The sequence below is a fragment of the Quercus suber genome, unplaced genomic scaffold (genome assembly GCF_002906115.3).
Source record: "Quercus suber isolate HL8 unplaced genomic scaffold, Cork oak 2.0 scaffold_955, whole genome shotgun sequence".
In the NCBI taxonomy this organism is placed as follows: domain Eukaryota; kingdom Viridiplantae; phylum Streptophyta; class Magnoliopsida; order Fagales; family Fagaceae; genus Quercus; species Quercus suber.
In genome coordinates this window covers 98,481-125,026 of record NW_027070375.1, presented here as the reverse complement: position 1 = coordinate 125,026, position 26,546 = coordinate 98,481, and the positions used below count along the sequence as shown (strand labels likewise).

The window sequence follows — 26,546 nt, the reverse complement described above, 5'->3', positions numbered from 1 at the left end:
GGTGATAGACATATGGCCGACATAATTTGTGGATACTTATAGGGTCGGCTCTCCTTAGCCGCCCCCGCAAATCTCATGTCAAATGTTTCTAGCATGGTACTGAAATTCCAGTGACTAGTGTCTCTTTTTTTTTTCCCCTTTCTAAATTTGCGAAAGCTATATGCTCTACGATGTAAGCAAATTGTATTGTGGCCTCCCATAGTCTGAATCTGAACAACTGGAAGTAATACCCAACCTTCCAATAAAAAATAAAAAAAATTTGATTCATACCCTCACTTACTCGTGCCAAGATAGTCAATACCGGCCGGTACAGAAAAAAGTTTTTATTTTTTTTATTTTTAAGTTTTGTGATTTTTGAATTTTTGTTATGGCAGAATGGTAACTTATTTACATTAACTTATTAATATTATTTGTTTTTTCAGTATGCAATGGTTACTTTTAAGCTTTATATTTTTTATATTGTGTTTTTTTTTTCTTTTAATTGATACTAAATTCTAAAACTATGAATAATTAGTTCTGAATTGAGGAAATATTTTATGGTAAACTTTTATATTTATTACACACACACACACACACATATATATATCTCTATTTATTTATAAATATAAAAAATAGCGGTAAACCTGAAACGGTACACCGGTATCCGAAATATATCATACCGCTGAAACGATATTGACTCCCTTGATACTTTGTGTACGGCCCCCGCACCATGTCCTATATTGGGCTTTGGACCCTGGCTTGGGTATATGGCCCATAAGGCCAATCTCCTTCTACCTGGCAGCCCACCCCCGGGCCACGCGTGCTGCAGGCCCAAGCCTTGCCTCTTCATCGTTTCTCGGCAAAACCTTCCCGAGCAGTGATAAATATTCGACTCTCGGGACGCCCCACCCTGTACCTACCCGGCTGTGCCTCGGAGAGGCACCACTGTCGAGAACTATCGTAGAGGTGGGAACCAAGTTCCAACGCCACCCTCACCGCTTCCCACTACCACCTGACCACCCACTTACGATCGATAATACTGGACCGCCGGTAGCACTCATTGGCAAGTAATTATGACCTCTCCACTGAACTATGGACTATAAATACAAGAAGTTTTGGGAAAAAGGGGGGCTGAAAGAAGAGTGAAAACAGCGAGAAAGAAGAGTAAGAAGGTGGCCCGGACCCCCAAGGAGAGGAAAGCGATCACATTAAGTCTTAGCGTTAGGAACGACCCAGTGTAGGAAATCCAAACCCATAATACAAGTAGGTTGTGAGTCCAAGTGAGGCCCAGCCCAACGGGTTTCAGTTTTGAGGCGCACAATTGGCGCCGTCTGTGGGAAAATCCTACTAAGCAATGGTTCCGCCGAGACTCGTTCACAGGAAGATGTTTGGAAGTAATGCCGAGAGCGGCTCGGCAGGGTCTTCCCGGGGCTCCACCTGGCGGGAACAGAGGCAGAAGAGACGCGAGGATCCGGTTTACGAGCAATTGGAAGAGCGATCCGGTCTTGGAGAAGGGTCGTATCAAACGGAGAGAACGGCATCCCATGCTTCCCGGCACAGGCAGCCCGACGCCAGGGATGAAGAGCTTGAGCGGCTGCGAAGGTTAGTACGAGACCTGGAGTTGGAAGCACGAAACAAGCGCCGCCGAGCCGGTCAAGACGACTGAGAGAGAAGGCCTGACGCCGAGGAGGAGAGACGCGGGGTGGGGTCGAATCAATTAGGATCCCGCCTCCACAGGGAGCGCTCGCACTCGAGGGAGTCCCGTCGCCGTCGAAACCGCTCCATGTCAGTGGAATCTCACCGACGGCGAAATCGCTCTCGGTCGCGGGAATACGGGAATCAGGGCTCAGGTTCTCCAGAGGGACGGCCGAGGAATGTGGCCATGGATGCAATGAGCTGTGCGTTGCGCAGGGCGGCTCGGTCCCCATTCTCAGCAGACATTGAGCGAGCACCGATGCCGGACAGATTTACGCGCCCACCGTTCAATTCTTATGGTGGGAAGATGGACCCCGTGGAGCATGTCAGCCACTATATCCAGATGATGTCTCTGCATACCCGCAATGACGCTCTGATGTGCAAGATTTTTCCCTCCAGCCTTGGTCCCACGGCCTTAAGGTGGTTCAACGGGTTGCGCAAGGGCTCCATTCACAGTTTCGCCGAGCTAATACAGGAGTTCGGTTCCCGTTTCGTGACGTGCAGCCGGGAACAGCAACCGGTAGACGCGCTGCTGTCTATGAAGATGAGGGCAGGGGAAACCCTCCGTGATTATGCTAGCCGATACTGGGAGCTCTACAACGAGATTGGCGGAGGGAACGAGAAGATTGCAGCGAGCACTTTCAGAATGGGATTGCCTGACGAGTCGGGGTTGAGGGAATCATTAACTAAGAAACCTCCCGAGGATATGAGGCAGCTGATGAGGCGCATTGAGGAGTACAAGCGGTTGGAAGATGATAGAATACAAAGCAAAGGCAAGGCGCAGGTGACGGATCGTCCTCGGCAGAGCAGTGTTCAACAGAGGGCACGGGAAAATTTGAGGATTCAAGAGCCAGTAGCGCCAGTAAGGGAGGTGAACGTGACGTTCAAGGAGCCCGTGCATAAAATTGTGGATAAGATCAAGCACGAGCCGTACTTCAGATGGCCTAACCGGATGGCTGGCGACCCCTCTAGGAGGAATCGGAACCTATACTGCACCTACCACAAAGACCGGGGGCATACTACCGAGCAGTGCCGAGTGTTAAGGGACCACCTCGGGCAGTTGGCTAAGGCAGGACACCTCAAGGATTTTGTGACGGATGCCGGGGATAGAGGAACAAGGCATGGCGCCCCACACGGAGGGAACCCCCTTCCGCCCCCTCTTGGGGTAATTGATGTAATTCACGTCACCCCGAGTGGCATTTCGACGGCAAAGGGGAAGGAGGTGTTAACAATGATATCGGTAGAGGGGAGTACGGGCATGCCGCCTCCCGCGAAGAAGACCAGACCAACCCAAGAGCCAATCGCTTTCGGCGACAGTGATTTGGAAGGAACCATTCAGCCGCACGACGACACGTTGGTAGTCACGGCAAGGGTTGGCGGCTTCGTCGTGAAGAGAATAATGATAGACCAGGGAAGCGGAGCGGATGTTTTGTACCCAGACCTATTCAGGGGGCTTGGGTTGAGGGATGAGAATCTGTCAAAGTACAACACTCCCCTGGTTGGGTTCGACGGGAAAATGGTGGCTCCCGAGGGGCAGATCTCTCTGCCCATGAACATGGGGGGCAAGGAGGTAATGGTAAGTTTCTTCGTAGTGGCCTCATACTCCCCCTATACGGCGATTCTTGGGAGGCCATGGATACATGCAATGGGGGCTGTCCCGTCCACTCTGCACATGAGGGTCAAGTTTCATACCGATTGTGGTGTCACGGTGATACAAGGAAGTCAGCAGGTGGCCAGGCGATGTTTGATCGCCATGGTCAATTGGAAGGAGCAATCAAACCAGAAGGATCAGGCCAACCCCAAATGTTCGTCGTCGGGGATGCCCTTATAGCAATTACAGAGCCCGCCAGAGGAGGTCGCGCGCGCCGAGAGCATGCTTAAGGTAAAGGTGTTGCCGGATACGGACAAGTACTTCCAAATAGGGGAGAGCATGGAGGACCGGGAGAAAGTAGAGATGTTGTTACTCCTAATACAGAATGTGGACGTATTTGCATGGAGTCCATACGAGGTTCCCGGGGTGGACCCCGAATTCATCGTGCATAGACTTGGAGTTGACCCCTCATTCGCCCCTAAAAAGCAGAGGCCGAGGAGATTAGCCTGGGAGCACTCCGAGGCAGTAAAAGCGGAAGTTCAGAGATTGAAGCAGGCAGGAGTGATTCGGGAGATCTTCTTCCCGGATTGGTTGGCGAACACCGTGGTAGTGAAGAAGAAGAACGGCAAGTAGAGGGTCTGCGTCGATTTCACCGATCTAAACAGGGCCTGCCCAAAAGACCCTTTTCCCGTGCCCAAGATTGATGGACGCCACGTGTGGGCACCCGAGGATGAGTTTTCTGGACGCTTTCCAAGGGTATCACCAAATCGCCCTGGCGCCCGAGGATCAAGAAAAAATGGCGTTCATCTCCCCGGAGGCGAATTACCACTACACGAGGATGCCCTTTGGATTGAAGAACGCCGGGGCCACCTACTAACGAATGATGACAAGAATTTTTCGAGACAAGATAGGGCGCACGGTCAAGGTATACATCGACGACATGGTGGTTAAGAGCAAACAGGAAGCCCTGCATATGGAGGACCTCCAGGCGGTTTTCGAGGTTCTCCGACGACACAAGTTGCGCCTTAATGCGGAGAAGTGCGCATTTGGTGTCGGGGCCAGGAAGTTCTTAGGGTACCTGATCAGTACACGGGGAATTGAGGTCAACCCCGACCAGATAAAAGCTGTGAGAAGACTGAAGCCACCGAGCAACCCGAAGGAAGTGCAAATACTAACCGGGATGCTAGCAGCCCTTAACCGGTTCATCTCAAAATTCGCAGATCGCAGCCGACCGTTCTACCAACTGCTGAAGAAATGGACTGGATTTCGGTGGAGCAAGGAGTGTGAAGAGGCCTTTGTGGATCTGAAGGTTTATTTGGCGTGAGCGCCCATGCTTACGGCACCAGAGCCAGGTGAGGATTTGTTCATGTATCTGGCGGTATCCGAGCACGCCGCGAGCGCTGTGCTACTAAGGGACAAAGGGATCCAGGAACCCGTGTACTACATCAGCAAAACTCTTGTCGACGCCGAGACGAGATACTTGCCCATGGAGAAACTCGTATTAGCCCTGATACACGCCACCAGGAAATTGCCGCACTATTTCCAAGCTCACACCGTACACGTCCTGACCGAGTACCCATTACAGTCGTTATTGAAGAGGTCGGATTTCACGGGCCGTATAGCCAAATGGGGGACTCGACTCGGTTCCTTCGACATACGGTACAGACCTCGAAGCTCGGTGAAGGGCCAGGTCCTCGCGGATTTTATTGTTGAGTTTTCGCCCAGAGAGAAGGGAGAGATGGTTTGCCAACTAGAGGCTCGACCGTGGAAGGTATTCATAGACGGCGCGTCAAGCTCCACGGGCGCCGATTCAGGAGTTGTTATGATCACCCCCGAAGGAATACGACTAGAACACTCGTTTAGATTGGGTTTCAAGGCGTCCAACAACGAGGCAGAATATGAGGCTTTTCTGGCCGGACTGAGGGCAGCTTCGAGCCTGGGGGCTCGGGAGATTGAGCTATATTCAGATTCGCGTCTGGTGGTTAATCAGGTGCAGGGCAGTTTTAAAGCCCGAGATCCCCGGATGAAAGCATACCTAGAACAAGCAAGGCTAGTTTTGGCCCGCTTCAACACGGTGAAGGTTTTCCACATAGCCCGAACACAGAACAGACATGCTGACTCCCTAGCCACGCTGGCGTCGTCAGTAACCGAAGAGATACCACGGCAAATCAAAGTCGAGCTTATCCTGGAGCCGAGCGTCAGGGTAATGAGCGACTCGGGAACTACAGGGATCAATGCCACCGCAATCGCAGCCCCTGCCCCGTGCTGGATCGACCCCATAATCGACTTTCTGGCCGACGACCGACTGCCGAGTGACGAAAAAGAGGGCATCAGGGTCCGTAGGATGGCTCCTCGGTATTGGTTGGCGGAAGACCGGACTTTGTATCGAAGGTCCTTCGGACGGCCGTACCTCTTGTGCTTACGCCCAGAGAAGGTGGGCGAGCTCTTGGCGGAGCTCCACTCTAGGGTGTGCGGTGGCCATGTCGGGGGACGTTCATTGGCACACCGATCAATGACTCAGGGGTTTTGGTGGCCTCAGATACAGAAAGACGCCGCCGAGTATGTGCTTAAGTGTGAGCGGTGTCAAAAGCACGCCCCTCTGATCCATCAGCCCGCGGGCCACCTGAACCCGATCAGCAGTCCCTGGCCTTTTGCACAATGGGGGCTGGACATCATCGGCCCGTTCCCTCGGGCGACGGTCGGCCGAAAGTTCGTTTTGGTGGCCGTCGACTATTTTACCAAGTGGGCAGAGGCGGAAGCTTTGGCTAACATACGAGATGTGGAAGTAAAGAAATTCGTATGGAAAAATATCATCACTAGGTTTGGGGTGCCGAACACTATCATATCGGACAACGGGCTACAGTTTGACAGCCGGGCGTTCCAAGACTTTTGCGGTGGTCTCGGTATCAAAAACAGGTACTCAACTCCTTCTTATCCACAGGGCAACGGTCAGGCTGAGGCCGTGAATAAGGTGATTGTGAGTGGGCTGAAGAAAAGGCTGGAGGGCGCAAAGGGAAACTGGGCCGAGGAACTTCCAAATGTCTTGTGGGCATACCGCACCACTCCTAGACGGTCCACCGGGGAGACCCCTTTCTCTCTCACGTACGGAGCGGAAGCCGTGATCCCTACCGAGGTGAATCTATGCAGTGCGCGAGTAGCGAGGTTCTATCACGCCCAAAACGACGAAATGATGGCAGGATATTTGGACAACGTGGAAGAGTACCGCGAAATGGTGACAATACGGCTCGCGGAATATCAGCAGAAGCTCGCCCAGAGATACAACCGAGGTGTAAGAACGAGGGAGTTTGTCGCCGGGGACTTGGTCCTCAGAAGAGCCGTGGGCAACATGCGGAACACTAGTGCCGGGAAATTGGCACAGACATGGGAGGGACCCTACAGGGTCACAGCCGTGGCCGGCACCGGGGCTTACTTCTTGGAAGACCTAGACGAGAGACAGCTGCCCCGACCGTGGAACGTCCATAATCTCAAGAAGTACTATCATTGATGGGCAATACGCCGGGCATAAAGTTAACCGCAACCTATTGTATATGTTTTGTAGATATACTAACGATGTTTTTTTTTAAGCAGACCCGCATTATTCTGACCCTGATCCTCGGTTCGATCCCAATCACCGAGCAGTGGAAACTTGGACTATTCACTCTAAGGACAGAAACCTGACCCTCGGTTCGATCCCTATTACCGAGCAGGTGGAAACCTTAGCCTTTTTGTTCTAAGGACAGAAACCTGGCCCTCGGTTCGATCCCTATTACCGAGCAGGTGGAAACCTTAGCCTTTTTGTTCTAAGGACAGAAACCTGGCCCTCGGTTCGATCCCTATTACCGAGCAGGTGGAAACCTTAGCCTTTTGGTTTTAATGACCGAAGCCCGACCCTCGGTTCGATCCCTATCACCGAGCGGATGGAAACCTTAGGGGTTCGAGGACAGAAGCCTGACCCTCGGTTCGATCCTACCACCGAGCAGGTGGAAACCTTGCCATGATCGGACACATCACAATAAAGAGGCAACCAACAAAAGTTCATTACTCAGTAAATACGAAAGAGCAACACGATAAAGCATTCATATTAAAGCATAAAACTTAAAATTAGCGTTTTGTTGCCAAAACCCGGCAACTCGAAATAAAGAAAAGACAACATAAACAAATTATCCCGTCACCACAACCCGGTGACATAGGCAATTCCACTCACTGAAATTCTTAAAAGAAGGAAAAATAAAAAAGGGCTGGCTTTCAACTTTAGATGTCTGCCACATGTGCGGAGGATGCGTCCTCTTGAGAGCGTTGGTCGGCGTGAGGAGTTGGCGGCTGGATGTCCTCCCCGGTTCGGTCCCCGACATGGGGGTGGCTGGTCCCCTCCAAGTCGGTCGGCACTGCATGAGAGTCGATGGCATTCACCAGTTCCCTCATGCTGGAGGTCTCTTCTTCATCAATAACAAGGGGTGCGGGATTCTCGGTTTGGGGGATGCTCGGGAAAGGGATCTTGTTGTGATCCCTCAATGGAGAATCCTCGGGAATCCCCAAGGCTTGAAGAGCGGCGAACCAACCCTCCTCATATCCGAGCCTGTAAGCCTGGCAAACGACAGGTTCCGCCGAATTCTCGGCATCCGCGAACCCCTCGTTATACCACTTGTTTTCACAAGCCTCCAGCGCCGTCTTTGAGTCGGCCAGTTGCCCTTCCAGCATGGTATTCAAGCTCTGGGCCTCTGCCAATTTGAGCTCGGTGCCGCCCAGTTGCAGTTCCAGTGCCTCGGACTTCGTTTCGGCAAGAGCCTGGGCCTTTACGGCTGTAGCAATTTTATTCTCTGCCTCCTCGGCTATTTTCGACTTCTCCTTCGCCGTGGCCTCGGCGACATCCTTCAGAGCCTTCTCCCGCTCAACCTCCTTGGCCAGCTCCTTCATCCTCCCGTCCACAACGTACGACATTTGCGCAACCTGACCACACAATATTCACTTTGTAAGGTAAAAGGGAAAGTACACGTGCATAGGCAAATAGGAAGCCGAGAATCGTAAAGAGAAGTAAAATAGTTACCGCTATGGTGTGCCACTGCAAACGCCTCCCCAAAGACTCGTCCGTCGATTCCGTGAAAGCGTGCAAGTCCTCGGGCAAGAGGATGCCGCATGCCAGACTCTGCGCCACACGGCCACCATAACCTTTGTCCCATACTCGGGCACTGGCTGTCGATGGAAGAGGCTCACCGCCAAGTTGGAAGGAGGGTCGCCATGCTGCCGGAGCCCGGGAAGTGGACGCCAGGTCTATCCCGGTTTGCGCTACCGGTTCCCGGATGACAATACCGGCCGAGGGTCGCGGGGGCACGTTGCCCGAGCCCGTCTGAGTTTGATCGGTTGTGCGCGGCCTTTTTCAAACTCGGGTTGATGGGACAGCGGGGGGCAAAGCATCTTGGCCGGAGGTTGGTTGTCGCTGCATGGCAGGCCGGGCACTCGGGACGAAGCGGTCGATCGTCAACTTCCTCCTAGCCACCATGGTGTAGCCTTGGCCGGATCCTGTTTCAGAAGAGTCAGTTGGTTCTGCAGCTGCACCCTCCACTTCCCGAACAGGAGCCTCGGGCTCTACAGTTCTCTCAGGCTGAGCAGGAGCTTGTTGGATTTGCTCGTGGGCGCGTCTCTTACGCTCGGCAGATACGCGCTCGGCTGATTCGTCACGGATGGGCTGTCGCTCGTCTGAACAAATGAACCGGGAGCCGAGATCACGTGCCTCGCCTACGGTTACCCCTGAGGTGAAGAAGTTCGCGTGCCGGACGTCGATGTATGAGAGGAGAGGGCTGTCAACTAGCAAAGCTTGGCTGAACGCCTGCCAAGTTGAGTAGACGGGATTGACACCGAGGATGAGGTGGGACGCTCGGAGTTGTCCGTCCGTGTGCACGAAGATTTTCGACCTGAGCACGAAGTTCAGGTCCCGAACATGTACCACTCTGATGTCCGACCTGAATCTTTTGCTCTTTGCACGAAGGAAATAAGGGTTAACAATTACATAGCCGCACCAAAATCAACAAGACCAAAGTAAATAAAGGCTAGTCACCGACCAATGTCGCGCGGCGAAAACGCACAGGGGACCTCCTCGGCAAACCAATTGCCGCTCACCCGAACGAAATCTTTTGCCGAGTTACGATTCGAATCTGGTAGGCATGAAATAAGCCGTACCCTCACATCCCTAGTCTTTATATAATAGTCAGACTCGATATTGCCGCACAGACTATACATCTGATTAATGTCAAAATGATTTAGTTGCAACCTGTACAACTGGTTCAGCCTACTCACGCAACTCACTACCCGGTAAAAGTTAGGAGGGAGTTGGTCGGGACAAAGGCCGTAGAATCTAAGGGTGCTAAGAATTAGAGGGTCAACTGAGAACCTGAGCCCACCCTCTAGAATGGCCATCAAGGGAAAGAACACCGTGTTTTCACCACGGCGCCTCTGGATGTCGATATCGCCCATATTGCAGTAGGCAATATCTACGTCACTAGGGACATTATATGCTTCCCTAAATCTAGCCAAAGCATGTTCGGAAGAAAGGAGGTGCGAGTAACTCATTTTTCAAAGCGAGTGTTTTCTAAAGAAAATCAAGAAAAGAAATGCTATGATTATCAAAGAATCAACTGAACTGGCTAAACAGAAAAAGTAAGAAGAGGGAAAGGAACTTACTGTGGGCTCTAAGGAGGAAGTGTGTTCTGGGCCAGAGGCTGAACCACGAAGGAGGGATGCTCGGCAGAGTAAGATATTGTAAAATGAGGAATGCGAAAGTGAGAATCAGTGACTAGAGGGACTATTTATAAGCGTGGGGAGTAAAATGAGAAGCATTAAATAATCCACTGGCGGGAAAACACGCGGACCATCGCTTTAACTGCCACACGCGTAACGCCTCGGTTCACGAACCGTCAGACAGTAATGACGGATAGGCCGTCAGTTAACTCCAATCGCGTCTTTTGAGACACGCATTAATGCGCCCATCAACGACCGAGCACCGACCCTTCGACTCCCCAGACGGGTATCCACCCCCTGCGACCCTTGATTCACCCTCGGGAATGGGGAGCGAATCAAGGGGGGGCTATTGTATGGCCCCCGCACCATGTCCTATATTGGGCTTTGGACCCTGGCCTGGGTATATGGCCCATAAGGCCAATCTCCTTCTACCTGGCAGCCCACCCCCGAGCCACGCGTGCTGCAGGCCCAAGCCTTGCCTCTTCATCGTTTCTCGGTAAAACCTTCCCGAGCAGTGATAAATATTCGACTCTCGGGACGCCCCGCCCTGTACCTACCCGGTTGTGCCTCGGAGAGGCACCGCTGCCAAGAACTATCGTAGAGGTGGGAACCAAGTTCCAACACCACCCTCACCGCTTCCCACTACCACCTGACCACCCACTTACGATCGATAATACTGGACCGCCGGTAGCACTCATTGGCAAGTAATTATGACCCCTCCACTGAACTATGGACTATAAATACAAGAAGTTTTGGGAAAAGGGGGGGCTGAAAGAAGAGTGAAAACAGCGAGAAAGAAGAGTAAGAAGGTGGCCCGGACCCCCAAGGAGAGGAAAGCGATCACATTAAGTCTTAGCGTTAGGAACAATCCAGTGTAGGAAATCCAAACCCACAATACAAGTAGGTTGTGAGTCCAAGTGAGGCCCAGCCCAGCGGGTTTCAGTTTTGAGGCGCACACTTTGTATTCTACACAAGTACACAACATGAAACAAATTCGCTTGTGATTACATGCTATACAACAAACTAACATTTCTCAGGCCTCCGATAGTACATAAATAAATACCGTTACTACTGCTTTTAAATAAATAAAAGAAGCTCTTCTAGTCTTCTTTAACAAAAATATTGATAGGCGAAGGGATATAACCGGATCTGGCTAGGGTGTTTTCACCATGATTTGCAATATAATTGATCAGAATCAAATCTTCTTCCATGGTCAATGGCCCTTTTCTCACTTTCAGCATTTTGGGATAGTTTATTCCTATTTATTTTTGGGGGGAGGGACATGCATGGCCCTAGTTACACTAATCTCTGTGCACACACATAAAAATCGAAAAACTTATTAAAAAAATGCATAATAAAGAAAAATAGGCACTAGTATTTTTAATTGAATTCAAATTCTCTATAGTTTTTATGATGCTCTACAAAGTAGATTACTTTAAAACCTCATTTTTCATTTAAAATTAATATGAATTCAGCTTCCTGAACATTAACGTTAGACCAACACCGCTCACTAAAAATCAAATAAGGTTTGATGTATTTTAGTTTCTATTTGGATTTGAGAAAGTCCCAATCAACCAAAACAACTCATTAGAGGGGCACACTTAAGTCAGATTTTAGAAGAGTCTTGTTAAATTTTGAAAATGCAATGCCATAGAATTTATTGATGTAGTATGGGTAAGCCACAGGACCTTGGTGAAGAATCAATAGAATAGGGGTGGCAATTCGTTTTCGTGGATCAGGTTTGTGTCGTGTCAAGTCATGAGTATTCGGCTATATAGGTTAACCCAAACCAGGCTTGTTTAGTAAACGTGTCAAAAATTATCAACTCTAACATGACATGTTTATTAAATAAGTCAACCTGACTAACCCTTTTAATTAACAAATTATGTAAATGTCAATACAAATAACTTGTTTAATAACCTGTTTAATTAATAGGTCATACATAACTTGAATAACTTGTTATCAATTTCTATATATCTAAACTTAAATACAATTACAACCACAAATTAAACAATAATAACAAAAGCTCATATCTTTATAAGCTAAACGGGTCAAATGAATTTGCATGTTGAACATGAACACGACATGTTTATTAAATGGGTTAGTCGTGTAGACCTGAATATAATCTGAACTCGTTTAAGCCTCAACACATGACTTGTTTATAAACAAGTTAGTCGTGTTAGATTTGCGGGTCGTGTCGGATTCGCGGGTCGTGTCAAATTTTGTCACCCCTACAATATATATAATTGTATCTATTTAACCAAGATTCAGAATTTTTATCCATGCTACATCAATAGATTCTACGTATCATATTTTTAAAGTTTGCAAAGATTTTCTTCTAAAATCCGACTTAACTGTATCCATTAGTGAGTTGTTTGGTTGACTGAGAAATTTTCAAATACAAAAAGAAATTGAAATACATCAAATAAGTTTAAGAAGCTGAATCCGTGTTTTTTTTTTTTTAAAGAGTAGTTAGTAAATTAATGAAATGACATTATCTTAAACCATTAATTTTAAATGAGGGATGAAATTTTAAAAAACTTTACCTTGTAAAGTACTCTAGAAACTCTCGAGAATGTAATGCACTTAAGATATTGGTTAATAATTCATTTAAAGAAAGTTTTTATAGGAAGAAGAAGAAGAAGAAAAAAAAAAGAAAAAAAAAAAAAAAAAAGGCAAATATGCAAAACTGATCCTCTAACTTTTAGCCTTTTTCATTTTAGTCTTTTAACTTTCAGTTTTGTCATTTCAGTCCTCTAACTTTCAATTGTTGTCAATTTGGTATTTTGTTAACCATCTGTTAAGTATCTTGGTTAAATGAGCAAAAAACAACGCCGTTTTAGTTTTTTTTTTTTTTTTTTAATTGAAGAAAGGAAAACTCTGTCTGTATGGGTAGAACATAGCAAAGAGAACATGAAGAAAGGAAAAGAAACCATGTGCTTGATCGATTTTTGGATGCAAGAGACTGTGAAGGACTTAACAGTGTGCATGTACTTCATTTGCGCTATTTGGTCGCTAGAGCTCTATACCTCAGAATCTCACGCACCACCGTGTGCGTGTACTTCATTTGCGCAATCTAGTTGCCGGTTATCAAAGAATCAGACTCTGGCAACCATATCGACTCGACTTCTTCACGCACTTTCGCCAAAACCTCTAGATGCGAGTCGAGGAGAGTCATTAAGTTTGCCCCAAATAAAGAACTACAAATAATCTTTAAAAAATTTAATGAACACCTTGCTATGCTTACTGAAATCCCCCTAGTGTTGCCTAGTCCATTTGTTTATTCTTGGAATAGGCCCGAACAAGGAACTGTAAAGATAAACTGCGATGCGGTAGTAGGGCTGAACCATTCATTTATTGCCATTGTGGCGAGAGATTGGAGAGGGGACCTAATTTTCTCTTTGTCTAAACGGGTGGAAACCAACCTCCCTCTCCAAGCAGAGGCGGAAACCATTAATTTGGTGACTTGTGTAGCTGTTAATCGTGGGTTTAAGAATGTAGTGGTTGAGAGTGATGCCAAAGCATGTATTGAAGCTCTTAAAACCCCCACTGATGCCGTGCCTTAGAGAATATCAACTATAACTGCTGATACTCTTTCGTGTGCTTTCTGTGGCCAGCAATTTATTTTTAGGTGGAATTCGAGAGAATCAAACAAAGCAGCCCATGTATTAGCTGGTTGGTGCCTTAGGAAAAATCTGTCAGGTTGTTTTGGTCAGGGTCATGCTCCAACCCCTTTTATGGATATAATTAATTCAGAGTTTCTAAATGTTGTAGCTGCTGTTTAGTCCTTGTTTCTTTGTTCTGTTAATAAAAATTTTCTGTTCATCAAAAAAAAAAAAAAAAAAAAAACGTATAGCCCACAATATAGATAGCATTAGCCTATGCTTGAACAGGACGTCGGTGATCACTCCCTTTGAGCAGGCAAGGCAAACATCTCAGCTTCCCTTTTTCCGGTACTAGAACTTGAAAAATTGAAATCTAAAATCTTGCATTTGTAACTCTATTTTTAAAAAGTAGTAGTATAAACTTTATACATAAAATATTTCTCAAAGTAATCCATTCATTTCCAAATCCCAATTTGATCAAATTATTCCAACAATTCTCTATAACTTTTTAACAGCCCGGCCAGCCAAGGTAACAAAATTACCTCCAACATACATGCATACATTAATCACACACATGACAAAAGAAAAGCTTAGAGCAGCTTTTTATTACTATTACTATTACATAATCAGATGTGAAATTGTTTCAAAGCTTAGACGAGGCCACGACTGTTTTAGGAACCAATCCGAGCACGCCACATATCTCCGGATACAAACTCTTCCTGATCTCCGCATACACCTCACCGTTCCACTTCCTCTTCACCAATTGCTCCCCAAGGCGCACCGCAGCTTCAACCACACCCTCCTCGCTATCGTGCGCCGCCGAGTCCACGATTCCCATCCTCACCGCCTCTTCTCCCTTAACCTTCCTCCCGGCCAGCAATATATCACGCCGAGCCGAGGCGGAGCCGATCTTTGACCTCATCAGAGCCGTGAAGTAATCTGGTAAAGTGAGGCCGATATCGACCTCGCTCATGTACAGCACGCCCCGATCGCGCCTCATCAGGACGTAGTCGTGGCTGAGCGCGAGGAGGAATCCGGCGGCGGCGGCGTGGCCGGGGAGGGTGGCGATTGTGGGCATAGGGAGGGAGAGGAGAGCGGAGACGACGGGTTTGAAGGAAACGACCAAGTGGTGGAGTCGATCTACGGCGCCGGAGGAGGAGCCGGCGGATTGGGCCCACGCGAGGTCGAAGCCGTTGGAGAAGAATTTGCCGTGGGCGGTGGTGATGAGTGCGGAGCCATGGACAGCTTGGGATTTGACTTGAGAGAGAGCGAAGATGAGAGATTCGATGAGAGTTAGGCTGAAACGGTGGTCGTCGTCGCCGGTTAGGGTTAAGAAGAAGAGGTTGCCGCGCTTCTCTAATGTGCACATGCTGATGCCTGATGGATGGTTACCTTACTGCTTACAATATCTCTCTCTCTCTCTCTCTCTCTCTCGTTATTGTGTGAAAGCTATCACATGCTGATGGATGACTTTTTCCTTCTTACTTGACAGAGGTACCATACTATTATCCCAGCAGTGACGTTGACGACGCTGAGTTGTACCGAGAAAATGCATTTTACCATTCTAAGCCCCCGTTTGGTTTGTGTTTTTAAACAACATTTTTTAGTTTTTAAACAGTATTTTACGCATTTTAACAGACTTTTTTACCTACACGTATTTCAAAAAATTACAAACAACAATTTTCAAACTACTCTACCAAACACCCCCTAAGTTATTATACTCTATTTTTTTACATTTTCTACTCTAAATTTTTTGAATATTGCACTCTAAATTATTACTTTTATTATTCTTTGCACCTTACACTAAGTTTGGTATTAACTTGAATAGAAAAGTATGACACTATATGAAAATAGCTAATTGTCACTCTTCTCAATCTATTAAAAACAAATAAAAAATTATATTTTATCTCCTAAAACTATATTCCTTATTACATTTTGCACTCTAGATTTTGAATTTTCATCCAAGTTAACACCAAACTTAATGTTGAGGTGCAGAATGTAACAAAAGTCATAATTTATGATGCAAAATGTACATTCAAAAAGTTTAGAGTACAAATTGTAACGTATAGTATAGTTTAGGATGATAGTGTATAATTTCCCTCTTTCATTAATGAGATAGTAGTATTGACAAAAAAAATATTTTGTATTAAATGATACCACGTTATCCATATCAAAACCCAATAAATGAGAAAATTGTGTATAAAAATAATTATCCATTAACACATGTCTTTCATTTATTAGTGGGGTAGTAATTTTTTACTAACATGTCTCTCACTTATTGGATTTTGATACCAAATACTTTTTCAATACGAATACATCTCTACTTGTTTTACATTTTTACACCATATCATAGATGTTATCTGTTAAGTTGTTATTACTTCTAATTTTAACCTATTACTAAAATTACTTTTTTATTCATTAATAACAACTCTAAACAATTTGTCGAGTCTTTTGGCTAAATATTACTAAATTTAAAACATATTTGCGTTATACGTACTGTTACAAGTTATTTAGGAGAATGAGCAGAAAGATTGAATTTCGGCAACAGTGTTGCCAAAATTCAAGAAAAAGTAGGAGAGAGAATGAGAAAAATGGAGGAAATAGAAAAAAACTTGAATTTCAGCAACAGTGTTGCCGTAATTCATCTGCCCAATTTTCCTCACCTGCCCGGATGTATGAGTGTGAGAAGTGTAATGAGTGAGTGCCCAAAAAAAAAAGTTATTGTGGCAATGGTATTACCGAAAATGGTAGGGGAAAAAAAAGTGAATGCCAAAATTTGAAGAAGAATTAAAGAAAAATATAATGTGCTATATACACAATATTTTCACAATAAATCACAGGTAACTAGTTATTATTAGTTCAAATTTAAATTTAACATTGAGATTACTATTTTAATATAACAATAACAATAAGTAACAACCTGATACTTAGAATTTGTTGTAAAAATTGTGTGCACTTATTATTTCTTTAAAAAAAAAAAAACTTTTTTCCCAATTGTGGCAATGGCATTGCCGAAATTTGTCTATCACTTCTATTTTTCTGTAAGTATCTAGTTTCCCCATAGGTTTGAGTCCGAGGACCATGCAATACCTTGGTTCTGTCTAGTACCCAGGTATAATGGTGTGATTAGTTTTCCCCTAGGCTTGGGTCCGAGGACCATGCAATGTCTTGGTTCTGTCTATCACTTCCATTTTTCTGTAAGTATCTAGTTTCCCCATAAGTTTGAGTCCGAGGACCATGCAATACCTTAGTTCTGTCTAGTACCCAGGTATAATGGTGTGATTAGTTTTTCCCTAGGCTTGGGTCCGAGGACCATGCAATGCCTTAGTTCTGTCTATCACTTCTATTTTTTTGTAAGTAGGGGTTTGTCCTAGGACCGCTTTACTGGGGACGATTCCTCCTTGGGTCGGATTATGATCTTTACACGTGGCGTTGATCTTGCCTCCAGCTCGAGCCCTCATCTTTTTCATTTATGAAGCGTCCTTTGGCCGTTCGTGTTCCGCGCTTGAAGCTTCGGTGCGCGAGACGCACCTTCATTAATGTCCTCGTGAATTAACACGAGTCCAACGGTCTACGACCCCCTTGGAATTTGGTAGCTTCATTATTAGCCCTGCTGATAACTCTCTTTTCGAATTCTGCGTGAATTAATTCTCACCAACCCTCATCCTCTATATAAGGCTTTCCGGGGGGATGGTTTCTCCATACTCCATGAACCTCCCAACACAAATAGAAGGAACACACCCTTTCAGCTCCCCAAGCCCCTTTAATAACCCCGCCGGAATTGTAACCGGAGTTGGCAGACATGGGGCGGCTTTGGGCGGATGTGAGGACATCCGTGCCAAGAGCCGTTGTGGCCGCAGCCCCCACTGGGCTTCCGGTGCGGCAGAATCTAGGCGTAACCCCGATGGCACCATACAAAGTGGCCCAGAAGGATGTCGTTGAAGTACCTAATGTCTCTCCTCGGAGCGCATCCCCGACGAAGGAGACGTGCGAATTCATGTCATGGGCGGTGCTCGAGTGTTGCCGTCTCCAACGGCCAACGCTCGTGAGGATTGGAGAGAATCAAGGGAACATCACGGGGGAGGGCGTCCCGGAGCCCCTGCATCTGCTCTTCGCTTTGTTCAAGCTCCGCCGCCCCGAGAAAGGAGTTGTTGGTGGCCTTGAAACAAGCTGGCCCTCCCCCTTCCCTGCTTTTATTGTCAAGTTCTCCCATTCTCTTGATGCCAATAAAAGCATGGGTTAACACTTCCCTCTAACTAGTTTTAGGGCGGGTCCACCTGGGCCTCTGATTGTAAAACTAGCTGGTAGGAATAGTTGTAAAGCAAGCCTGCCTGAGCCTCTGATTGTAATCTGTAACTTTTCTTTTTATGAAATAATATCAAGATTTCTCTTTTTGCTATCAAATCTTCTATTTTCTTGCAAAATTTTTTTTTTCTTCGCCAACCTATTGTAAAACGACCATTTAGAACAATCGCCTGGTACGCCGGCGGCCAGCGCATTAATCCTCCCCACAGACGGCGCCAATTATAAGGACTCAATTTGGGTTGGACCCAGAGTACGAATGGGTTTTCAGCCCAACAAGCCCAAACAATAAATTTTTAGAGAGTGGATCGAAGGTTTAGGCGTTGGCCGGCATTCCGGGAGCATGAACTCTCTTCTTTTATTAGAAAATACTTAGAACTATTTACAACTGGGGGGATGCTCCTCGGACCATGGCCGAGGAGCCCTTTTTCTTCTTTTTTTTTCTCCCCCCCCTTCTTACTTTAATCGCTCCTCTTTATATAGTCTTCATTGTCCTATCTCGTTCTTCCATTTGTTGATCATCCATTCGCCTTTCTTCTGACCGTCCGTCATATCAGAGGCCTTATCAACATTCAAGTGGTTCACACTGATCAACGTTGCCCTGCTAAGGGGTTGCATCCCCATTAATGCGGCCAGAGGGGTTAGGTGAATGCATTAAGTGTGGAGGTAACAGCTTGCTCTGGGCTTGTCCCTTCCCAAAATTATCCTTAGTATGCCGAGGACGAAGAGGTCCTCGGCGTGGATCCAAAAAAGAGTCTCTCCATAATTTAGCCTTGGATGGTCATCCTTCCTCGGCGCGGGCCTTGGGCCTACTACACTATGGCTGAGGCGATTAGGCCCACGGGCCCCACACTACTATTTTATAATATTTTTACAAATTATTAACATGACAAATTATTACAGGTTTACATCACATTTTTACTTATCAATAATCACTCACTATGTTAGTCGCTTGTAAAAAGTTTGTAACTTCAGCATTTTCCTATTGAACTAGCATGTAACTCGCTTTATGTGCTGCTACAATTCTATCTACACTAAGATTATGTAGGGTTAGGATTTGCGGCCCAAGCCCAAAACAATGAATTTGTAGAGTATGGGTGAAAGAGCTAGGTTAAGTATGAGATCAACAACAACGAATCACAACCTTCAAGCACAAGCCAACATGAATTTACACGTAAAGAATGGATATCCGAAGAGCTATATTATTGATTATCTGATGAACACAGATATTAGGGTTACAGTCAAGTTCTCTCTCTCTCTCTTTCTCTCTTTTTTTTTTCTCCCCCTATTTGTTAGGAGCTTCTTTCCTTTATATAACCTCCATTCTCTTCATCTCCATTGTCCACTTATACCTCATCCGTGAGTCTACTTGAGTATATGTCACGTCAAGCATCTTCTTTAGCTCTGTGTGAGTGGCGGTAGGTGAGGATACACTGTTCAGGGGTCTTCTCCACATAAATGCGGCCAGAAAAGTTGCTGCAGAGTATTAAATACGGTGGTAGCAGCTTTCCCTTTAGATATTTCTCCATCCTTATCATCTCCCAGTGTACTCAGAGCTTATCTTGATCAGGAGGAGTCCTCACAAGATCATCTTGACATTTTATACGTTAAATTGATCTATACTATTCGCGTTAGAGGAATATAACCTCCTCAGACAGAAGATGACCTCTTCGGATTGTAATTACTCTTCCCTCTGAGGGTCCCACTTCCAGATGGGCCTTGCCCTTACCATCTCCTTCTTCTCGGTCGCACAGTAGCCCTCATATGAGCTCTCGGCCCACTATGTTTAGACTAGGCCCTTTTCCCCCCATAGATTATATTTAACATTTTTTTTTTAATTTTTAAAAAGACCTTATATTTAACTTAAACCATGATAATTTCATGTAATTTTTTGTTAGCACTTATTTTAATATTCTAACATACAGTTTTGATTCAAATTAACATGTATATAGTTTCAATTTGGTCAACAAAAAATATTTATCATTTTTTTAATTACTAATATGAAACTTATCAGTTGCCCACATAGTGCTTCTAGCATTTTATATACTCCATAAAATGTCACATATTATCCCAATATCAACCTTAAGTTGGTTTAAATCATATGTATTTATAAATAAATAAAAAAGATTAGATTAGGTGTAATTCGTTTTTTATTTTATTTTATTTTATTATGTAACTCATTTACGATCCATTTGAGAACAGTTTATCTAGCTAAACTGAAAATTTTTTGTTGAAAATACTATAGATAAAACAAATAACTAGTTGAAATAGTACAGTGAGATCCATAAATAGTATCAAAAAGTGTAATGATACCCATGAATAGTAATAAAAATAAGTTAAATAGTAAAAAAAACTGTTTTTTCAGCCAATACCAAATGCAACCTTAATATTGGAATCTTTTTTTTTTCAATGAATAATTAACATGTCACAAAAATTAAAACTCTTAAATTATAACAGTGCGAGTGTGGCAATATGTTTTACCAAATATTATCAACATTTCCATAGCACTTAATCTCTCTTCCATCCAGTCAATTATATTCTGTCCAACTCTTCTCCATCCAGTTAATCATATCAGATTATGTAGAAGCTTTGAACCAAAAAAAAAAAAAAAAACATGTCCCAACAATTGGATGTGCAGGCTTCGCACGCAAAGCAGGTGAGGCCAATGCAAATGTGAGCGGCAATTAGCACAAAACACTGGACCCATTTTTTTAGCCCAAGCAAAATAATGGACCTCAAAGCTAGCTAATGACTTTTTAGGAGTCAATGATAATAAGGTGGTTGAATTTGGTAATTTCACATTACGTATTTTATATAAACAACAACCACACATCTCATATCCACATTCTCAATAATCCAACTCTTTTTGTCTCTCTTCTGTCTCTCACACTCACATACCTTATACATATGGCTGGGGAAACAGTAACACAAACAAAGTGGGAAGGAAAAGCCTGTGTTGAACTAGCAACTCCAACAGCACAAGAAGTTTGGCCTCTGGTGGAGGACTTTTGCAACCTACACAAATGGCTTCCTACTATTGATACATGTTACCAAGTGGATGGGACACTTGGTCAGCCTGGAATGGTCCGGTACGTCGCCACCACAACAACAACTTCATCTTCCAACAGCACAAGAAGTTTGGCCTCTGGTGGAGGACTTTTGCAACCTACACAAATGGCTTCCTACTATTGATACATGTTACCAAGTGGATGGGACACTTGGTCAGCCTGGAATGGTCCGGTACGTCGCCACCACAACAACAACTTCATCCAACGGCAATGAAGAAACGATGATCAAGTGGGCTAAAGAGAAACTGCTGATGATTGATCCCATCAAGCGGTGTTTGAGCTATGAGGTTACTGATAATAACATCGGTATGAAGTCATACGTGGGGAAATCCACAGTGACGCCAATCAACGATGATGGCAAAAATGGGTGCAAGATCGAGTGGTCCTTCGTCTGTGATCCGATTGAAGGTTTGAGATTTGAAGATTTTCTCTCTTATATTGAGACTGCTCTCCAGTCAATGGCAAAGAAAATGGAAGATGCCCTCCTATCCACTGGGTGAAATCTGGCCCTACATGCTTTATATTTGTGTTGTTAGTTGTTACAGTGGTTAGATGAATAATTTTGTCATGCTTCAGCATATATATATATATATATGATCCTTTCTCAAAAGCCAAAATACTGATTCAGGTATCTTGTGAGAGTGACGATGTATGTGCTGGATGTAAAATATCCCTTCTGGTTGTATCAACAACGATAAGAAAAAATTTGCAGTGTTTATGTATTTTGACGTGTTGTACGAAAAAACTTATTATTATACTGTGTTGTGTTCATCCCATAAGTTGAACATTGATTATTGACTATATTCATAATGTGTTTGTAGTGTTTATGTATGAAAACCTTATTTGTGTTCATCTCTTAAGTTGAATATTCATTATTGACTATATTCATGATGCATTGTTATTGAATTAGTTGAGTATTTATTGTATATGTCAGATATATAATGGGTTGACATGAGCTTATAAAAAAGCTTAATTGTGACTAAATTAGTCATTTAAATGTATTGTACAAATGAGACTCGAAAACGTTACTTTTCAATTTATGTTTTGAAGAGTACGCCATTTAAACAAAAGAGATTATATAATTGGACCCAATTGATACTAAATTAGGTGGTGTTTCTTGTATGGATATGTATTATATATATGGCGGAGCCGAAGGAGCAAGAGGGGGCAACTGGCCTCCCTAAGCTACCAGAAAATTCTTCCATAGTAGTGCTCTACTATGGGTCCGTTTGAATAAAACTTATTTTACTGAAACTAAAAACTGAAAATACCGTAGCAAAATAATTTTTAAAAGTATGAATAGTACCGTAAAACCCATTTTTAATGAAAAAATTGCTGAAAAGTGATATTTGTGGGTCTGTAAATAGTGCACAGATGCACTATTCACAGTTGAAAAGTCAACTTTTGCGGCTACTATTTATGAATAGTGCATGAACAGTAGCCACATTACTCCTTGGAACGCATGAAAAAAAAAACTCTAGCAAAATAATTTTTAAATGTGTGAATAGTACTGTAAAATCTATTTTTAATAAAAAAGTTGCTAAAAAGTGATATTTGTAGGTCCATAAATAGTGCACAGATGCACTATTCACGACTGAAAAGTCAACCTTTGTAGTTACTGTTCATGAACAGTGCATAAACAGTAGCTGCATTACTCCTTGAAATGCATTTAAAAAAAAAAAAAAAAAAGGTTAAAAATGCGCAAAGAAGCAAAATGTGGTCGTGGAGGTGAATCCAAAGCCACGCTATATTAGAAAGTCTTTATTGGCGCCCCCCACGAAAGAAAACTTAGAAAGTCTTTATTGGCGCCCCACACAAAAGAAAACCTCCCATAAAAAAAAAATATATATATATATATATATATATATTCTTTCCTAACCAAACTAAACTTTTTCATTTTTTCCTAACCAAACAATGAGTTAGTGTGCATTTTGCCCCAAAGTATTAAAAAAAAAAAAAAAAACTTATTTTACTATTCAGTTTATATTTGCTACTATTTATAAGTCCTACTACATTTTTTGGTACTATTTATGAGTCTCATTGTACTATTTCAACTAACTTTTACCTATATTTATAATATTTTCAGCAAAAAATTTTCAGTTTTAGTGGGTCTCCCTTAAAAATTATAAAACCCTCTATTGTTTGTCACAAAATTTCACCCCTCTCACGGCATGTTAGGGATTGAAAGTTGAAACTATGTGGGTCCCACATTATAATAAAAACAAAATTTCAACCCCCAACAGGCCAAATGGCCAATACCAAACTGTCAACACCAAACCCAGCCACTAAAATTCAAAACCAAACTTAGTATCAATGACTACCTAGCCACGGCGATCTTTGTAGTCTCAATTAGAGATGACCATTGGTTGGGTATGAGTTGGGCATTCCCAAACCCAATCCAATAATTGTACCCATGGATACCTAATTCACTTATCTAATTAGTACCCATATTCTTTTTTTACCTAGCTTTTTTACCCATGGACAACCAAATCCAGCCCAAACTTGAATTTTGAGTTTATTTATTTATTTATTTTTATTTTAGTGATAAGATTTTAAACTGACAAAAAAGGGGAAAAAAAATCTATATTGCCAATATTTTAATAGTTATATGCAAAATTATAGTGTTGGACTAAAGCCTCTATTTCTTTTTCCCTTGAGTGACAGCAATAAGATTTATTGCTTCCATATGCACAACAATTTGCTTTGTCATTTTCAAGCAATATTCACTAAATGAGAAATTATTAGGTCCACCTAGAGGACTGCACTTGGTCCTCCCTGGCCTCCTGACCAATAAAATGTTGTTATTTATGCAAATGTGACATCACTTGATAATCGTTTATTTTTTATTCTTTGTGCTAATTAAGAAACTCACTCACACATTTACATAGATTACATCATCTCATTAGTTGGGATCACTACAAAAAAATGGGGCTATCCCAGCGTTTTCAAAACCGCTGGGATAGCCCTAAAAAGCGCTGGGATAGGGTCAAAATTCCTATCCCGGCGTTTTTTTTCCCGGCGCTTCAAAGCGCTGGTTTTTGAAAGTCGGGATAGGGTCACGCGGACCTGTACCAACGCTTTTTAAAAGCGCTGGGATAGGTCCCGGCGCTTTTAGACCCTGTCCCGGCGTTTTTACTTGTGTCGGGACAACCTTTATGAAAATGTGAAAATAACCTATACTAGCGCTTTTGAAAGCGCTGGAATAGGTACTACCTATGCCAGCGCTATCAAAAGCGCTGGTATAGGTCATGAATGAATATAATTTAAAAGGCCTATGTCAGCGCTTTCAAAAGCGCTGGCATAGGTCTTGAATCAATATAATTTAAAAGGACCTATGCTAGCGCTTTCAAAAACGCTGGTATAGGTCCTTTTTTTTATATATTTTTTTTTTTTTTTTTTTTGCCAACCTACTGTAAAACGACCACTTAGAACAATCGCCTGGTGCGCCGGCCAGCGCACTAATCCTTTCCACAGACGGCGCCAATTGTAGGGACTCAATTTGGATTTTCAGCCCAACAAGCCCCAGACAATAAATTTGTAGAGAATGGATTGAAGATTTAGGCGCTGACCGTCGTTCACTAAGCATAAACTCTCTCCTTTTATAAAAGAAATACTTAGAACTATTTACAACTGGGGGGTGCTTCTCGGCCCATGGCCGAGGAGCTCATTTTATTCTTTCTTTCCCCCCCCCCCTCTTCTAACTTTACTTGCTTCTCTTTATATAGTCTTCATTGTCCTATCTCGTTCTTCCATCTGTTGATCATCCATTCGCCTTTCTTCTGACCGCTCGTCATATCAAAGGTCTTATCAACACTCAAGTGGTTCACACTGATCAACGTTGCCCTGCTAAGGGGTTGCATCCCCATTAATACGGCTAGAGGGGTTAGGTGAATGCATTAAGTGTGGAGGTGACAGCTTGCTCTGGGCTTGTCCCTTCCCAAAATTATCCTTAGTATGCCGAGGACGAAGAGGTCCTCGGCGTGGGTACAAAAAAGAGTCTCTCCCTAATTTAGTCTTGGATGGTCATCCTTCCTCGGCGCGGGCCTTGGGCCTACTACACAATGGGCTGAGGCTATCAGGCCCACAGGCCCCACAATTACTTAGAAATAAATAAACATATAAAAGAAGAATATTTAATAATAATAAAAATATGATACACTAATATTTAAAACATTATATTTTTTTTTGTCCAAATTTGAAAGAAAATGCTAAAATTATTGCAAATATTATTACTATATAAAATTTACAAATTGATATAACCGAAATATGTGATGCTACTAAAACAACAAAATAAATGAATGCTTAAATAGTTGAAATAGTTTCAAGTGATGTTAAAAATAATACAAATTTTATTACTTTTTTTTAGAAGAAATTTTATTACCTATGTCTTCCAAATTTTATTATTTTCTTGAAGTTGCACCAATCACATTTATGGTTATATTAGTTTGTAAAGTTTTGTAATAAAATTCGTAATAATTTTAGTATATTTTTTTTCAATTTTTGTGATTGGTGACATATTAATTTATAAGGTTTAAGTAATGAAATTTGTAATATTTCTAACATTACTCAAAATCAAAATCACCTTGGAAGTTTTTTATGGATTTTTTGGTCTTATGTTATGTGATATTTGGTAGTTTCCCTTCTCTAGAATTCTTTTGTCTAGAATTCTTTTGTAATAAATGCAACTTGATCATGAATCATTTTACAATAACAAATACACTTAAGTTGCGTCTGGTAAATTGAATGGATATTAGAACAGGAATTGTAATATTTATGGTGGGCCTTTTTTGTGATGTTGGGCTGAGCTACCTCCTGCTGTACTGAGCCCAAGTGTTCTGGATGAGGGAGTTGGGACCGATCCAATTATAACCCACCTTAGTTCGGCTTGTGCACAAACTACTCCCCGTTTGCCAAAAACTTTGGTCAAGTGCCCATGATAGGCGAAGCTGTTATAGGATAGCTATGGTAGGTAGATAAAAATAATAAAAAAAATACGTTCGCTACTTCGATAGAATAAAAAAATAAAGGGCAGTGGCAAGAAACGCCTTGTACATGCAATGGCAAAAATAAGTGGAGAAGAAATAGTAACGCGTTGTTGAATCAAAAAGGGAAATGTCAATCTGCCATGCTGAGTTATGTTACAGGGTTGAAACCAAGAAGGGAACCATTTCCTCAATGCGAATAATCTCCCCATAAAGAAATTAATCGCTTTAAGGGAATGGACCTAAATGGTCTGTGCCCAAAAGAACCCTTTGCCTTTGACAAAGAGCGGGGCTTTAGAGGGAGAGAGGAGATTAACCTATTGGTGCATGCCTGCCATTCTATACTCTCTGTTTTTTCGTTCTTTCTAATTCTTATTTCTTTTATTTTCTCTTTTCCTTTCTTAGTGCTTGCTTATATGTTGTGATTCTCTTCTAGAGGTTACTATTACCATCATGGTGATCCCCCCCCCCCCCTCCCCCCCCCCCCCTACTGTGCACGACAAGGGTCCTTTATATAATGCATGTCGTGATTGACTTTTACCATTTTAGCTTTTAATGACCTTTATTTGGTCTAAGCATCATTGTCGACCAC

At 43.5% G+C, this 26,546-nt stretch overlaps 3 protein-coding genes across 3 annotated transcripts; 2 read left to right on the top strand and 1 right to left on the bottom strand.

Annotated features, from left to right (window-relative positions):
- The first annotated feature begins 1,933 nt into the window (after positions 1-1,933).
- LOC111993882 (uncharacterized) lies at positions 1,934-3,505 on the top strand. Its single transcript, XM_024025711.1, has one exon. It carries the CDS (start codon positions 1,934-1,936, stop codon positions 3,503-3,505), a length of 1,572 nt encoding a protein of 523 aa, XP_023881479.1.
- Positions 3,506-14,039: 10,534 nt separating this feature from the next.
- Positions 14,040-15,097, bottom strand: LOC111993892 (enoyl-CoA delta isomerase 2, peroxisomal). The gene has a single exon (XM_024025721.2). It carries the CDS (start codon positions 14,969-14,971, stop codon positions 14,246-14,248), a length of 726 nt encoding a protein of 241 aa, XP_023881489.1. The 5' UTR covers positions 14,972-15,097; the 3' UTR covers positions 14,040-14,245.
- Positions 15,098-20,750: 5,653 nt separating this feature from the next.
- Positions 20,751-21,729, top strand: LOC112006976 (lachrymatory-factor synthase). The gene is made up of 2 exons (XM_065768531.1): positions 20,751-21,016; positions 21,180-21,729. Exons 1-2 carry the CDS (start codon positions 20,812-20,814, stop codon positions 21,470-21,472), a joined length of 498 nt encoding a protein of 165 aa, XP_065624603.1. The 5' UTR covers positions 20,751-20,811; the 3' UTR covers positions 21,473-21,729.
- The last annotated feature ends 4,817 nt before the right edge of the window (positions 21,730-26,546 follow it).

What these genes read in the sequence shown, in the direction of transcription:
- LOC111993892 (XM_024025721.2), bottom strand. Translation starts at nt 14,971, where the DNA reads ATGTGCACATTAGAGAAGCGCGGCAACCTCTTCTTCTTAACCCTAACC.
- LOC112006976 (XM_065768531.1), top strand. Translation starts at nt 20,812, where the DNA reads ATGGCTGGGGAAACAGTAACACAAACAAAGTGGGAAGGAAAAGCCTGT. An exon ending in CGTCGCCACCACAACAACAA is followed by an intron (nt 21,017 to 21,179) that starts CTTCATCTTCCA and finishes CTTCATCCAACG; the next exon opens with GCAATGAAGAAACGATGATC.
- LOC111993882 (XM_024025711.1), top strand. Translation starts at nt 1,934, where the DNA reads ATGCCGGACAGATTTACGCGCCCACCGTTCAATTCTTATGGTGGGAAG.